Below are 17409 nucleotides of genomic sequence, written 5' to 3'. Positions count from 1 at the left end.
AATCACGTACTTGTACAGCACCTTATATCAAAGCACAGGTCTCACCTTGCTTGGTTAGCTTGAGCCATACAAAGAAGGTACATACAGCTAGGATTCCTGGCTTAGATACTAGTACTTTACACAGTAGACCAGAGCTTCCTATGGCTTATCCAGCTGTTAGTATCATTGCATCAACTACTTTCACTATCCCAGCAAGAAATAAAATCCACCTACTATTTCTCTTTTGCCTTCATCCTTTGTGCCTGTATCCCCCTTTCCTCAAACATCAGTGTCTAATTTCTGATTCCCCACCCCCACAACATAAATATTTACCGGCTAGCTGTGTGCTGTCACTGGTGGATGCAAAGTCCTCATCGTACGAGTCATCGTTGGAATCTTCCCCATCGACTGATGACCATGCCCTAAGCTTGGCTTCAGCGATGGCAAACTGCTCGGCTACACCTACAAAGGAAGCAACATAAGAGAGACAAAGAACAAGAGTGTGAGTGGGTAACTGGTTGTAATTCTCTACGGAGGATTCTGTGCATACCTGGAAAAATATGGGAAAGACAAGGAACTGATCTCTGCCTTCACGCTGGAGTAGAAGGACAACAGCTCTCCGGTTGGAGTCATCTAGGAATAGAATCGACAATGTCATCCTTAAGGATGCCCATGGAAACATTGTACTTATTGCCTTTGCCTATGGAATTTTAGGTGACCTCAGCTTCTTGGGATTACATGGAAATAGCATGGACCTCACCTCTGTTTCCTTTATGCTAACACACGGAATGGGAATACATTGAATCTCAACTCATTTGATGAAATTACATGCAAATGTCAAAAACCTTCTCTTCCATTTTTGGATTATGGGAATAACATGTACACCGACCCCTTCATGAAGTTACACGGTAAACTCATGTTCTTAAGACTCATCATTGAATTTCAAGGGAATGCCATGGATTCCATAAGTGGAATTAAATTAGAACAGACTGGAACCCTGCTCTCCTAATGGAATAATATGGATCTCACATAAACTACAGTCTAGGGATCACATGAGGAAAATATTAATACTATCTCAGTCCCTCATCCATAGAATTATGTGGGGATAATATCGGCTTCATCGTCCACATGGATTCAAATAGGCATTTAAGGGCGTTACAACAGGATTTGATGTACACTACTTTTCCCTATGAAACTGCATAGGATATTCATATGTATTGGCTGAGCACATGCGATCACATAGCTATGTCACGTACACCCCTTTCCGAAATGTAATATCTGTGAATATCATGAACATCTGCTCCCCTTAAAAACAGTGGACATGGCAAAAGCATGGACTATCCTCGTGAACTCCTCAGAGAATAACAATGGCATTACCCGCCTCATGGAATCCAGTGAAGATAACCTGAGCATCAGTAACCGCCCCTTCTGGAACTACATGTGACAAACAAGGACATCACCGTCTCTCAAGGGATGACAAGGGACAGAACAGACATCATCTACCCGCATGGAATTCCAAGGGAATGACAAAGGCATCACTTCCCTCGATGGAATCACATGGGATTTAAAGTACATCACCTTCCCCTGCGGAATCATCTGTGAATAGCATGGATGTCACCTCCCCACATGGAATCATCTGGGAATAGAAAGAACATCAACAGCCCTCATGGAATCACATGGGAATTGACTACATCATCGCCTAACCTCGAATAACAACCTGGAGATAAAATATGGATCAATTTTTCTCGTGGAAACACCAGAGAATAGGAACACACACTGACCCCACTATATTTTTAATTGTTATGTAGATTATCTGTCCTCATTAGATGACACAGGGAAAGCACGGTGATCACATTCACGGAAAATATTGAGAATATCATAGTAATTGACCCTCATTATTTAACGATATTGGGATACAAAGAATTATCTGCCACATTAAATCTTCTGTGAAGATGGATTTAACCCCTGTACACGGATTTAATCTTTTCCCATAAACGCAACTTGGGATATCATGTCTACTACACTACCTCATAGAATGATGCTGGTGTTTTATGCAACTCACATGCCTTCAAGGATTGACCTATAAAAGTGAGGGCATCACTATGAAATGGCTGGGACATAGCATAGGCAAATCCTACCCTCATGGAATCAAATTAGGTTTCAATTCATCACTCCACACTCATGGAATCACAAGGATATAGCATGAAAACCTCCACATTGGGTTCAGCTTTTATTCTGGCACCTGTGCATGCATAGACATTACTGACTTAATGGAGCAGACCAGGCAGTAGTTCTAGGCCAATCATTCATCTGTGGTCAGTCGGTCAACCAACAAATATTTGATGTGCTGATTAGCTACCTTGTGGCCAGGGACTATGTGGAAGTTGGAATTTATTCCACACTTCTAGGCATTCCTGTTAGAGACTCTTTGTGGCTGTCGAAGGTGAAAGCCAGGCAGGTACCTTGCTCTTAGGTCTAATATAATGGTGTCATATAATAATGCTCCCATAAGGCAAGACTACTCCAGCAATGGGAAACACAGTAAAAACAAATAACATCATGTCATGAATAGCTTTGTGGAATACTAGGCCTATAGGAAGGGATACCCAACGCACTGCAGAATTGAAACAGAAACTAGGTTACCTGAAAATACCCAAATTATTTTAAATGATATACTCTCAGCGGAGCTTGCAAAGTTTTCTTTGCTCATTTTACCCTATATAGGAGAAATGGTTTGTCGGAATTTTATGATTTCAATGTAAGCCTTTAATGTTTAGACAAAGAAATTATTTTATTAAGGGATTTTAAAACATGGACTGATTTCAACTACTCTCTTGAAAAATATTTCCTAGCTTTACTTAATACTCTCGGCCTCATCTTATTGACAGAGGACTCTACATATGAAGCACCACCTAATAAGCAATCTTGATTTTAATCTCTGGCCTATCAATCAATCATTTACTTCTTTATCATGGCCAGACCATGCTTTGACTTGATTCTTTATATCGTGCCCCAAAATTAAGTCAGATCCTTTATTTCATATACAGGACTTGGGGGTCTGTTCAGTAACATCTAAACTTACAGTGTCAGAATGTATTACACTTGGGCCAGTGACACGCTTGGGTATTGGGTGTACCATTTGCAAACTGCACAACTCAAATTGCAATGATGGCATATTTCATGCATCTTCAGAAAAGAAAAACAAAACTCTAGTCAAATAAATGCCTTTCTTGAGCTCTTAGTTTAGTCAAGTAGTCTTAAGAGAACTCCTTTGACACCTCAATTAAAAAGGTTTGGAACTTAAGTTGCCTACTAATTGCAGGCCTGTTTCTACCTGGTCTTTTCTGGCTAAAATAACTGATTCATTAGTTATGCCTCAAGTCCAGGATTATCTGGAACATAATGATCTTTTCTCTGACTATCAATCTAGGTTAATTCCCTGTTTTAGATATAGAAGCAGTTTCACAGCTCACTGATGAAGGATGGTCTTACTTCTACCACTGCAACCAGTGTAACAACATCACCATCACCAAAATATGATGAATGATTTTCTTATAAATCTTAAATCACTAACCAGTTTGGATCTGTTCTAAACAATCGGATCACTAAAATAGGTTTAGTTTTGCAAACTGCCACTGCCAATTTGTTGCACAAACCTAACTCCAAATGTAAGCTTACTCGAGGTAGCATAGCCCACATTAACCTGAAAATTTGATTCATAATAGATAACGTTCAAACGAGCAGTGGCTCATTAATAATGAGCACAAGGCTCTGCCCTATAATTAATGAGTAGAGCAGCAGGGAGTAAACAGAAACAATTACCCTGCTGCTACGTAAACAAAGATAATAATGTTACTGTCGTCTCTTAAAGTGTGTTATGCTCCTCGCTTAAACATGCCGGTTCCACCAAGAAACTCTTTGTTATGCACATGTCAGGACACTGTCTTCACAATCCCTAGATCACCCAGAGCAGTGGTTCCCAGCCTGTGGTCTGAGGACACCTGGGGGTCCGCAAAGCCTCTTCAGGGGGTCCGTGACTGCTTAGAAAACTAAATAATATTAACAGATTAGGCCCCCAGCTTTTAGCAATGACTCAGTGGGGGGTCCCCGGATTACAATAATTCAATGGGGGCCCCCAGGTTCAAGTAATAATAAAGTGGGGGTCCACAGAAGCCAAAAGGTTGGGAACCACTGACCCAGAGAGATGTGTAAAGCTCCTTGGGCACATAGGGAAGGAAGAAGCCCAGCATAACATAAGCTTCTTGGGAGTTTGGCGTAGCAGCTCATCGTCACACGGATGACGTCAAATGATTCCTGTCCATCAGCATAAGAAAGAACTCTTGACTACCCTTCCTGATGCTTTTATGGAAGCCGGTCACAGTGATGATTTGCATTTGTAGACAGTGGCGTAACACCAAATGGTGCCCACCCCATGAAAAATGTGATGAGGGTCCCTGACTCTCCCATATCTCACAGATATTCATTGACTTTGGCCTGAATAGTGGCCCCTAAAGGGTTTGAGGGCACCTGATGAGGTGCGGGTCATGATGGCATGGGGCCCCGCCTCCACCTCACGGGCTAGTGTTACACCCCTATTTGTAGATCCCAAGCGTTTCAATGCTGTTGTCTGATGCAAATAGGCTGGTAATGACTTGGGGTCCCCGCTGACAAGCACTCAATAGCAAGGGCGCACGTGCTCTGCCTTGAAAAAATAAACAGCTGTTACTGCCCCTGCTGAAATCAATCACATCAAAAATATAATGTCCAAGACAGAATGAGAGCACACTCCCATGGTCATAAACACAGCTTTGTTCCTAATCACCCATTTACACAACCTATTTGCTAAGAGGTTTCTGTCAGTAGAAATGATGTTGCTCTTTGCAAGGTACCAAGCCTTTCAGAGATAAATAATTATAGATTAATTTTTAATGTGACTGAACTTGCAGTGAAACCTTCCACTCTGCAAATCACCCCCCCCCCCCCATGGCTGCAATGAAACTATAAGGGTAAAGGCATATTGGAAACCCTCTGGAGGCAAATGTTGCAAACAGTATGTGGCTTGTGCTTCCCACCCACGCTTTAAGCCCATACCCCAAAAATAAAGATGGAGCATTAACCTTTGACGTACAAAGGGTGAGAGAAGGAGATAGCCATCTAGTGACTGAAATGCACAGCCTAAAACCAGAAACACTGTTCTCAATCTCAGCTTCCCTGCATGGCAAAATTGTGTGATTCTGGGCAGTTATTTAACTCATCATACCTCCTTTATCCTCACTATCACATATGAGAGCATCTTCAAATACATGAGCTCAGGATATGTGCTGCACAAAACCTTTCTTGTCTCTAACAGACAATGTTGCTCCATGTATAACAACTTAAGCATATTTAAGGTGCACCTGACAGCTGACTTACCTCCTGGTTCACTACTGGTATTGCTGTCGGTGGGGGAAGGGCATGCATATTTATTTAAAAACTATCACTTCTAATAAATGCCTCTCAATGCACTTATATAATCTAATCTAGTAAGGTGACACGCATCTGCGTGTTCAATAATACACTTTTTTGAAATTTGGAGAGAATTTATCATATTTTTACATGATGTTTCTTGCACAATTTAAAGACCAAACAGTTTTGTGGCTGTGCACAGACTCTTAGAGCAAAGTCAAAGCATTGGCTCAGCTCTGCCTCGGCCCTCCCTTTTAATTTGTTCACAGGCCCAATTCTCCTTAATAGCACTGAGAAGTCGGTGTTCTCATTTGATCATATTTGCAGCGATACAAGGTGAGTGATGGTCGAAGATGGTAATAACCCCTGGGTAATCTTCGACATTTAATAATTAGGGAAACTGTGCTGAAAAAACTTTGCCTTGCCACCATTTTTCTAAAGTTTTCTTAGGCATGGTGAGCCACAAACAGCCTAAGGAGAGTAGGGCTTTCCAGTCACGCCATGGTTTTCAACCAATTCATGTCTAAACAATGGTCTAAAATGTCCCACTTGCACCCATATTTTAACAATCTTTCATAAGAGGGGGAACTCCCCAACCCTTACAGAGGAACTTAGTTTGTTTCCTTCACTCACTCTGTTCAACTCGATGCAGGCAATGGCAGCCCACCACTTCCGAAGCTCACGGGCCACCACTGGTTCAAACATTTGGGGACATCGTTACAAAAAATTGGCATAGGGCAATTTTCGCAAGTCTTTTTGCTGTGGTGCCCTACGCCAACTTGGAAGGGCAGGAATGCACTGTATTTACGAGATATGATACATTCGTGTACTTTCAGCCAGCGCTGGCACTCAATTTGGTGCCCAGCGCCAAGGCAGGTATCCTCGTGCCATGGTGCAAGGATGTCTGCATTGTCGACAGGATTGTTTTTGTGCAGGAAGGTACACCCTCCTGCACAAAAACAATCGATGGTGGCGTTTTCCTCTTTCTATGTGTGCTGCATAGTGCAGCACACATGGAAAGAGGAAACAACGAGGAGGAATAAAGATATTTCTCGTTGTTACGCCTGCCCTGGGGAGGCGTAAGGTTTGCAGATCCTTGTAAATCAGGGAATGTGTCAGAACCCATGGGTGTTGCATGGGAAAACCCACCACAGTGCCCATGGAACGCCTCCCCGATGCAGTGGAAGGCAACACAGCGGACTTGCGCTGCGTTGCCTTACACAATATCAAAGTGGCGTTGTGTGGTCTCGTAGTTATGGGCCTGCACAATGCGCTGCTAAAGGGTCAAAAAAAGGAAACACCGGCGGTGTAAGGGGCTTGTAAACACGCCCCTTGGTTTCCAAATGAAGTACTGCCCCTAAAGTAAAAGGCTGTGCATTGGAAAGAAATATGAGGAAGTCCTAGAGCTCTGCCTTTAAAACCAACTGTCATCAATACAGAAAAGCCATTTTGTTAGCCAAATGGACCATTAAAATCACAGATTTATGCAGCACATGCGTCATTCAGGAATTGTTTAAATTAAGTCAAAGGTTATCCATCCGGAACCTAGGACTGTGCCACTGATCTTTGTCCCGTGATTTTTATGATTTGTTAGGTGAGTTTTTTCATCAAAAATCAGATCACCGATCAGCCACATCCACACCTGCAACGTCAGAATTTAATGAACTCGGGCCAGTGTCTCCTAGGGATGTAGAGTGTATTATTGTCAAACTATGGCCCATATTTATACTTTTTAGCGCCACATTTGCGTCGTTTTTTTACGCAAAATCGGCGCAAACTTACAAAATACAATTGTATTCTGTAAGTTTGCGCTGCTTTTGCGTCACAAAAACAACGCAAATGCGGCACCAAAAAAGTAGAAATATGGGCCTATGTTCCCTAGAATGGATAGAGTTTATTTGCAGCAGCATCAGTAAAGAAAAATAAAATGTTTTGTATCCTATGACATCTGTAATCTACTAAATGTGTTTCTTGGGGGTGTGGTTTAGCTTAGCACTCATAGGAAAGATACTGTAATACCACTGCTGAAAAAAATGTTCGTCCCCTAAATGACCTCATAATTACAGGCCTGTTTACACCTGGTCTTTTCTAGCTAAAATACCTGAATCATTGGTCTCAAATCCAGAATTATCTGGAACATAATGCTCTTTTTTCTTGCTTTCAATCTAAGGGCAAATGAACATGGCAATTTGGGATAATAGGGAGCAGGCTTATTACTGCATGATGAAGGAGGCATAGCAGTTATGACCTTACTTGACCTGAGCATGACCTTTGATACCAAATACCATTGGTTGTTCGAGATTTGGTTGAATGTTCAACTGGACAGAGTCATGCTCTGTTGAGGGCTCTGCTAGTTTTAGACAGGCCACTTTCAAAGATCCGGTTGGGTCAATTTATCCATCGAACAAACACGGTTCATGTCTCCACCTAACTTGCAGCTCCACCCCAGGGAAGCAATCTATACTTAATGGTTATAAGATCCTGCTGGCTCACATATTTCCTGCACATGATATATATTTTCTAATGTACACACACAGCTCAAAGATGTAGGTAGACATACATGTGGATGAACAAGATATCTAGGCCCAGATTTATACTTTTTTTTGCGCCGCATTTGCGCCATTTTTTGATGCAAAAGTGGCGCAAGCTTACAAAATACAATTAGATTTTGTAAGTTTGCACCGCTTTTGCGTCAAAAAATGGTGCAAATGTGGTGCAAAACAAGTATAAATCTGGCCCTAGTCCATTATAATTAGCTTGCATGAGATTAAAATGTGGACACCTTCGAACTACCTATGCCTCAAGGCCACTTGGCAACAACCACATGCCCCATCTAGGGCTTTTTGCGGCCCAGTGTGTTACGAGCATTTCACTGCGATGACCACGCACTCGCTGCGGAATATGAGTGCAATATCTTCCTTGGTTCTCCCTTTTGGGCGACGGGTATCCGTTGTCAATAAATTTACTCATCGCCGTATCTTCAATCTGTTCAAAATTGTTTTTAAAGCCCACTCGATCTTAGTTTACTAGCTAAGTCCTTGTGTTTTGAAGGCTTCTGTTCTACTTAAACCTGACCAGGCCGGCTACTGAGACCTCCATGCAGTGCAAAACAAAAAACACAGGTCTAAAGGCAAACATATTTCAAAATTCTGTGACAACGTTGCCTGGAGAATAAAGAATCAATAATTGCCTCTTTGTGTTTTAAATTGAAATCTATATATGTAATTTTGATACATGAATTTTTTATATTATTTGTAGATTTTGATTGTACTTGCAATTTTTATTGGCCCTGAGGAAGTGACATGATTGTCCAGAAACACGTGTTGGCAATTCTCATGATCTGATATTATGAGAAAATAAAGGTAGCCAACTGCTTTAAAACTTAAACAGGGTGTTGAAACCCTCATTTGTCTACGGGCCCGATTATGAGTTTGCGGTTAAACCCCTGAACTCCAAAACGGTAGTAGGGAGGCAAACGTCAAGCTGGCAGTCCCACCACCGTCATATTATGCCGCTTCCCCCGGGCTGACTGCCGGAAACATTATATTATAACGTTCCCGCTGGGCTGACAGGCGGAAACAGTGCAGTGGCATTGTCCTCGAGCCGAGTCCAATGCATCACACAAAGGACCCTCCCAATGCGCACTGGCTGCCATAAAGGACTTCCGAGGGTGCTGACAGAGGGGCCCCTGCACTGCCCATGACTGCAGCCCCGGTGGGCCCAACTCTGCCTTTCCACCAGACTTTTTGTGGCGGGGACCCCTCCATAAAAAGGCTGGTGGAAAGTCGTAATCAGTACAGTAGTGCGAACTCGGCACCGCTGTGGCCGACCACAACTTTCACCGTCACCAAGCCGTCAGGATCCGTGATCTTGGCGGTGGTCTCCTGGCGGTCTGACCGCCAAGAATGTAATCTGGCGGTCGGACAGCCAGGATTGCGGCAGTCTGACCGCCACCACAAATATGGCAGTCCTAGGACCCCTAAACTTGTAATGAGGCCCTTTGTCTACAACCTTACCAAGCTCCTGGTCAAAAATCAAATTAAGTTGAGGCTCCTTTCTTGAAATCAAAGCCCTTCAAACCAGATGGTCCCAGCTGAGCAGAGTCCATTTCAGAAACCGATTTGCATCCCTAGGCCCAGCTTAAGTCAGTCATTCCCAAGGTGAGTCCCTTAGTGGTGCAGTGTCTGCAGGGTGGACTCAATTGCCTGTTCACTTCCATCACTGAAACTGAAGAGTGCTAGTTACACTCCTCAGTGTGAGCAGCTGAGGGATGCTGGTATTTCTGATTCAGCTTCTCTGCATCTTATTCTTACCTAACTTGTACTTTTGCATTTTTCCCTCGGCGCGATAAATCTGAAAACGTCATTATAGGATCATGTAGGAATAGGGGGCATATTTATCACTGTGCTGCGTTGCACCTGCACCACGCAAAAAGATGCAAAGGTGACGCAACACTAAACTCAAACTCATAAAGCCAGGCAAGGCCACATTTCGTGGCCCTGCCTGGCTTGATAAATCTAGAGTAACGCAACGCAAATCGCTGCCTTGAATTACTCAGCCCCACAGAGGCGTTTTAGGATGGGACAAGGGTGTTCCCACGCATTCACCAATGTATTTTGATGCATTCACATACTTACTATTAGAGGTGGACCTGGGAATGTGTCAAAATGCTACGCCTCCCCAGGGGAGGCGTAACGAAAAGAAATATCTTTATTTCTCATAATTTTATCTCTTTCTACACGTGCTGCATTCTGCAGCACACATAAAAAGAGGAAAATGCCTCAGAGGATTATTTTCATGCAGGAAGGTGTCCCTTCAAGGATAAAAACAATCCTGTCTGCAACGCAGCCATCCTGGCACCATGACAAAAGGGTGTCTGCGTTGGCTCTAGGTAGCGATTATTGCGCAAGCGAAAGGAAAAAACAGGAATGCGCTGTATGATATTAAATATGGCATGTTCCTGCCCTTTCCATTTCACTCAGCGCAGAGCTCAAGGTGGCCTGTGCGTTGCGCTGACAATTGATAAATACGCCCCAGTGTGCCCACCACCTGCCGTAATGGACTCATTTGGGATCAGAATGGACATCGCCTGCCCTTATGAAATTACATGAGAACAGTAAATTCTTCACCTGCTCGAGGAGATAATGTTGACATAATCTGCTATTACAGAGGACACAATAAGAATTAACTTCGCTTCTGGGCCCCCCATGGGAGCAGGATGGGCATGACTTGCCCTCTAGGAGAAGGGCAATTTAATCTGATGGACAACACCAACATCATGCCAGGGAAGTCGGTCATTCTGGGCCTGGTGCCCCAACTTTTCCCTAGTATTTCACCCAAAGACCTCTCCTGTTCAAGCAGTAATAGTTTGACTACGCCCAGCAACCGTGGCATTACCGCACCCGGCAAACGTCATATTACTGCACCCGGAATTCGCAATATTAACACGCCCGGCAATGGTGATATTACCACAAATTTAGTTTTAAATAGAGTATGACAGCATTGAAAGCAGTAGCTAGCACCAGATTGTACTGCTTTTAACTTTCAGATCTTACCCTTTTTGTAAAATGTGGTATTGTATCACTTTTTAGGGCATCAATACCCCTGGTGTAGAATGTGGTCCTTTAGCACTTTTTAGTGTCTCAATACCCCTGGTGTTAAATGTGGTATTATAGCACTTTTTGTGCCTCAATGCCCCTGGTGTTGAATGTGGTATTACAGCACTTATCAGTGCCTCAATACTCCTGGTATTAAGTGCGGTATTATGTTAAATGTGGTATTATAACACGTTTAACTGCAGCAATAACCCTGGTGTAAAATGTGGTATTGTAGCACTTTTTATTGCATGACTACCCCTAGTGTAAAAAGTGGTACTGTGGCACTTTTGATGCATGAATCCCTGGTGCAGAATGTGGTACTGTGGCACTTTTTAGTGCATGAACACCACATCAGTGTAAATAGCAAAAACATGGTAGCTGTGCTTCTGCTGTGCAATGTCAGTTCCGGAGCCAAGGTCAGACAAATATCCCAGTAACCACATGCCAGAGCTCACACCGGGACTCACAGGCAGAGCTAAGACCCACAGGGGCTGACTGGCCTACCCGTGCGTGGCTGCGATCACCTGCAAAGCCCAGCCTTGAGTGTCAGGCCTGACAAAGCCCAGCCCTGTCCCTTTAATGCTCTGATGAAACTTCCTCTTTCGCAGAAGGAAATGCTGACAGTTCTTGAAGCTCTTACAATATGAGGCGGGAGGAGGGGCGAGAGGGGGGGATTCCAGCCAAATGTCCCACTCACTGCGGACTTCCATCATGCATAATTGAATTGAACGGAATAACTGCTGACCGAGCAGTACATGCCGGCCTGATGGTGCATCCTCGTGGAAAAGACATCAAGGTCACCGTGGGGGTCCCTGCAGCCTGGGACTGCGAGAGAAGCCACAGAGCTCGCTCGCTGTACAGGCTGCCGCTGGGCCCTGCATCCTGTGGATGGAGCTGTGCAGACGAGCTGTACAGCTTGATTAGTACACAGGCTACCATAGGCCCCTGCATCCTGTGGAAGGAGCTGTGCAAACGAGCTGTACAGCTGGGTTAGTGCACAGGCTGCCATACGACCCTGCATCTGTCATAGGACCCTGCATCCTGTGAAAGAAGCTGTGCAGGCGAGCTGCACAGCTGGATTATTACGCAGGCTGCCGCTGGACCCTGCATCCTGTGGAAGGAGCTGTACAGACGAGCTGTACAGCTGGGTTAGTACACAGGATAACATAGGACCCTGCACCCTGTGGAAGAAGCTGTGCAGACGAGCTCTACAACTGGATTAGTGCACAGGCTACCACAGGTCCCTGTATCCTGTGGAAGGAGCCAGGCAGATAAGCTGTACAGCTGGGTTAGTACACAGGCTGCCACAGGACCCTGCATCCTGTAGAAGAAGCTGTGCAGACGAGCTGCACAGCTGGGTTAGTACACAGGCTACCATAGGACCCTGCATTATGCGGAAGGAGCTGTGCAGAGGAGTTGTACAGCTGGATTCGTACACAGGTTACCATAGGACCCTGCATCCTGCGGAAGGAGCTGTGCAGACGAGCTGTACAGCTGGGTTAGTACACAGGCTACCATAGGACCCTGCATCATGTGGAAGGAGCTGTGCAGAGGAGTTGTACAGCTGGATTCGTACATAGGCTACCATGGGACCCTGCATCCTATGGAAGAAGCTGTGCTGACGAGCTGTACAGCTGGGCTAGTTCATAGTCTACCACAGGACCCTGCATTCTGTGGAAGAAGCTGTGCAGAGGAGTTGTACAGGTGGATTCGTACACAGGTTACCATAGGACCCTGCATCCTGCGGAAGGAGCTGTGCAGATGAGCTGTACAGCTGGGTTAGTACAAACGCTGCCACTGGATCCTGCATCCTGTGGAAGGAGCTGTGCAGACAAGCTGTACAACTGGGTTAGTACACAGGCTGCCACAGGACCCTGCATCCTGTGGAAGGAGCTCTGCAGACGAGCTGTACAGCTGGGTTAGTACACAGGCTACCATAGGACCCTGCATCCTGTGGAAGGAGCTGTGCAGACGAGCTGTACAGCTGGGTTAGTACACAGGCTACCACAGGACCCTGAATCCTGTGGAAGAAGCTGTGCAGAGGAGTTGTACAGCTGGATTAGTACACAGGGTACCATAGGACCCTGCACCCTGCGGAAGGAGCTGTGCAGACAAGCTGTACAGCTGGGTTAGTACACAGGCTACCACAGGACCCTGCATCCTGTTGAAAAAGAATTGCAGAAGAGCTGCAATAGCGGGATTAGTGCACAGGCTGCCGCTGGACCCTGCATCCTGTGGAAGAAGCTGTACAGACAAGCTGTACAGCTGGGTTAGTACACATGCTACCATAGGACCCTGCATCCTGTGGAAGAAGCTGTGCAGATGAGCTGTATAGCTGGGTTAATTCACAGGCTACCATAAGACCCTGTGTCCTGTGAAAGAATCTAAGCAGACGAGCTGTACAGCTTGGTTAGTTCACAGGATACCATAGGACCCTGCGTCCTGTGAAAGAATTTAAGCAGACGAGCTGTAGATCTGCCTGTGAAAGAATTTAAGTAGACACGATGTAGAGCTGGGTTACTGTCCTGGCTTCCACAGGACCCTGTATAGTGTGGAAGGAGTTGTGCAGACGAGCTGTAGGGCTTGGTTACTGTACTGGCTGCCATAGAACCCTGCATCCTGTGAAAGAAGCTGTGCAGATGTGCTGTACAGCTGGGTTAGTACACAGGCTGTCATTGGATCCTGCATTCTATGGAAGGAGCTGTGTAGATGAGCTGTACAACTGGATTAGTGCACAGGCTGCCACAGGACCCTGCATCCTGTGGAAGAAGCTGTGCGGACGAGCTGTTCAGCTGTGTTAGTTCACAGTCTACCTAAGGACCCTGCATCCTGTGAAAGAAGCCGTGCAGACGAGCTGTAGAGCTGAGTTAGCACACCGGCTACTGTAAGGTCTCCGTGTCCGGTGGAAGGAGCCAGACAGAGGTGCTGCATAGCTGGGCATGTGTGCAGGCTAAGATAAGATCCCAGTATAAGTGGCCCTGTAAACTAGCCCAGTATCCAGTTCCCCTGCCTGGCTGCTTCCACAGGATGTGGTTGTCCTATAATGGCCTATATAGTAGCCACGTTATGCAGTCCTTCTGCCTGGCTGCAGGGATCCTATGGCAGCCTGTATCCTATCCCAGCTGTCCCTCCTTTGCAGTGCCGCCTTCACCTGATACTGGATCCTATGGCAGCCTGTATACTATCACACCACTGTCGCTCCTCTGCCGTGCCGCCTCCACCTGATACTGGATCCTATGGCAGCCTGTATACTATCACACCACTGTCGTTCCTCTGCCGTGCCGCCTCCACCTGATGCTGGATCCTATGGCAGCCTGTATACTATCACACCACTGTCGCTCCTCTGCCGTGCCGCCTCCACCTGATGCTGGATCCTATGGCAGCCTGTATACTATCACACCACTGTCGCTCCTCTGCCGTGCCGCCTCCACCTGATGCTGGATCCTATGGCAGCCTGTATACTATCACACCACTGTCACTCCTCTACCGTGCCGCCTCCACCTGATGCGGGATCCTATGGCAGCCTGTATACTATCACACCACTGCAGCTCCTCTGCCGTGCCGCCTCCACCTGATGCTGGATCCTATGGCAGCCTGTATACTATCACACCACTGCAGCGCCTCTGCCGTGCAGCCTCCACCTGATGTGGGATCTTATGGTAGCCTGTATACTATCACACCACTGCAGCTCCTCTGCCGTGCAGCCTCCACCTGATGCGGGATCCTATGGCAGCCTGTATACTATCACACCACTGTCGCTCCTCTGCCGTGCAGCTTCCACCTGATGCGGGATCCTATGGCAGCCTGTATACTATCACACCACTGTCGCTCCTCTGCCGTGCCGCCTCCACCTGATGCTGGATCCTATGGCAGCCTGTATACTATCACACCACTGCAGCTCCTCTGCCGTGCAGCCTCCACCTGATGCGGGATCCTATGGCAGCCTGTATACTATCACACCACTGTCGCTCCTCTGCTGTGCCGCCTCCACCTGATGCGTGATCCTATGGCAGCCTGTATACTATCACACCACTGCCGCTCCTCTGCTGTGCCGCCTCCACCTGATGCTGGATCCTATGGCAGCCTGTATACTATCACACCACTGTCGCTCCTCTGCCGTGCCGCCTCCACCTGATGCTGGATCCTATGGCAGCCTGTATACTATCACACCACTGTCGCTCCTCTGCCGTGCCGCCTCCACCTGATGCTGGATCCTATGGCAGCCTGTATACTATCACACCACTGCAGCTCCTCTGCCGTGCAGCCTCCACCTGATGCGGGATCCTATGGCAGCCTGTATACTATCACACCACTGCCGTGCCGCCTCCACCTGATGCGGGATCCTATGGCAGCCTGTATATTATCACACCCCTGTCGCTCCTCTGCCGTGCCGCCTCCACCTGATGCGGGATCCTATGGCAGCCTGCATACTATCACACCCCTGTCACACCTCTGCCGTGCCGCCTCCACCTGATGCGGGATCCTATGGCAGCATGTATACTATCACACCACTGTCGCTCCTCTGCCGTGCCGCCTCCACCTGATGCGGGATCCTATGGCAGCCTGTATACTATCACACCACTGTCGCTCCTCTGCCGTGCCGCCTCCACCTGATGCTGGATCCTATGGCAGCCTGTATATTATCACACCACTGTCGCTCCTCTGCCGTGCCGCCTCCACCTGATGCTGGATCCTATGGCAGCCTGTATACTATCACACCACTGCCGCTCCTCTGCCGTGCCGCCTCCACCTGATGCTGGATCCTATGGCAGCCTGTATATTATCACACCCCTGTCGCTCCTCTGCCGTGCCGCCTCCACCTGATGCGGGATCCTATGGCAGCCTGCATACTATCACACCCCTGTCGCTCCTCTGCCGTGTCGCCTCCACCTGATGCTGGATCCTATGGCAGCCTGTAGAATATCACACCACTGTCGCTCCTCTGCCGTGCCACCTCCACCTGATGCGGGATCCTATGGCAGCCTGTATACTATCTCAGCTCGTTCCTCCTCTGCTGTGCCACCTCCACCTGAAGCGGGATCCTATGGCAGCCTGTATACTATACCAGCTCTGCAGCTTCTCTAACTGGCCTTTTACACAGGATGCAGGTACCTTTTAATAGCCTGTGTACTAACCCAGCTAATCTGCATCGCTGCTTCCACAAGATGCAAGGATCCTATTGTCACCTGTATATCACCTATTGCATCTTGTGGAAGCAGCCAGGCAAAAGAACTGCTAGTATCAGACTACCACTGGATCCCTAGCATCCTGTGGAAGCAGCCCGGCAGAAGCACTGCATAGCTGGGGTACTATAGGCTACCACAGGAAGCACACATCCTGTGAAAGCAGCCTGGCAAAAGAACTGCATAACTGGGCTACTATCAGGCTACCACTGGATCCCTAACATCCTGTGGAAACAGTCAGGCGGAAGAACTGCTTAGGTGGCCTAGTATACAGGTTATCCAAAGATCTCCACATCCTGTGGAAGCAGCCCGGCAGAAGAAGTCCATAGGCGGGTTAGTATATTGGCTACCTGAGGATCCACACATCCTGTAGAAGCTGCCATGCAGAAGAAGTCCATAGGCGGGCTAGTATATTGGGTACCAGAGGATCGCCACATCCTGTAGAAGCTGCCACGCAGAAGAAGTCCATAGGTGGGCTAGTATATTGGCTACCAGAGGATCTCCACATCCTGTGGAAGCAGCCAGGCACAAAAAGTCCATAGGCGGGCTAGTATATTGGCTACCAGAGGATCCTTACATCCTGTAGAAGCTGCAACGCAGAAGAAGTCCATAGGCGGGCTAGTATATTGGCTACCAGAGGATCCTTACATCCTGTAGAAGCTGCCACGCAGAAGAAGTCCATAGGTGGGTTAGTATATTGGCTACCAGACGATCTCCACATCCTGTGGAAGCTGCCACGCAGAAGAAGTCCATAGGTGGGCTAGTATATTGGCTACCAGAGGATCGCCACATCCTGTGGCAGCAGCCACGCAGAAGAAGTCCATAGGCGGGCTAGTATATTGGGTACCAGAGGATCTCCACATCCTGTGGAAGCTGCCACGCAGAAGAAGTCCATAGGTGGGCTAGTATATTGGGTACCAGAGGATCTCCTTCTGCCTGGCTGCTTCCACAGGATGTGGAGATCCTCTGGTACCCAATATACTAGCCCACCTATGGACTTCTTCTGCCTGGCTGCTTCCACAGGATGTGAAGTCCATAGGTGGGCTAGTATATTGGGTACCAGAGGATCGCCACATCCTGTAGAAGCTGCCACGCAGAAGAAGTCCATAGGTGGGCTAGTATATTGGCTACCAGAGGATCTCCACATCCTTTGGAAGCATCCAGGCAGAAGAAGTCCATAGGCGGGCTAGTATATTGGCTACCAG

The 17409-nt window shown here is 47.0% G+C and overlaps 1 protein-coding gene across 3 annotated transcripts in view; it reads right to left on the bottom strand.

Annotated features, from left to right (window-relative positions):
- FAM131A (family with sequence similarity 131 member A) overlaps positions 1-17409 on the bottom strand; it is a 365236-nt gene that overhangs the window by 43095 nt on the left and 304732 nt on the right. For all 3 annotated transcript variants that reach the window (XM_069212985.1, XM_069212983.1, XM_069212984.1), the window contains one exon: positions 313-441. In XM_069212985.1, the coding sequence (XP_069069086.1) occupies positions 313-441 (129 nt within the window). The remainder of the gene's footprint in view (positions 1-312; positions 442-17409) is intronic.

Source organism: Pleurodeles waltl, chromosome 11, assembly GCF_031143425.1.
Source record: "Pleurodeles waltl isolate 20211129_DDA chromosome 11, aPleWal1.hap1.20221129, whole genome shotgun sequence".
Lineage (NCBI taxonomy): Eukaryota > Metazoa > Chordata > Amphibia > Caudata > Salamandridae > Pleurodeles > Pleurodeles waltl.
Note: the sequence above shows the minus strand (reverse complement) of the source record. Positions and strands in the feature narration are given on the sequence as shown.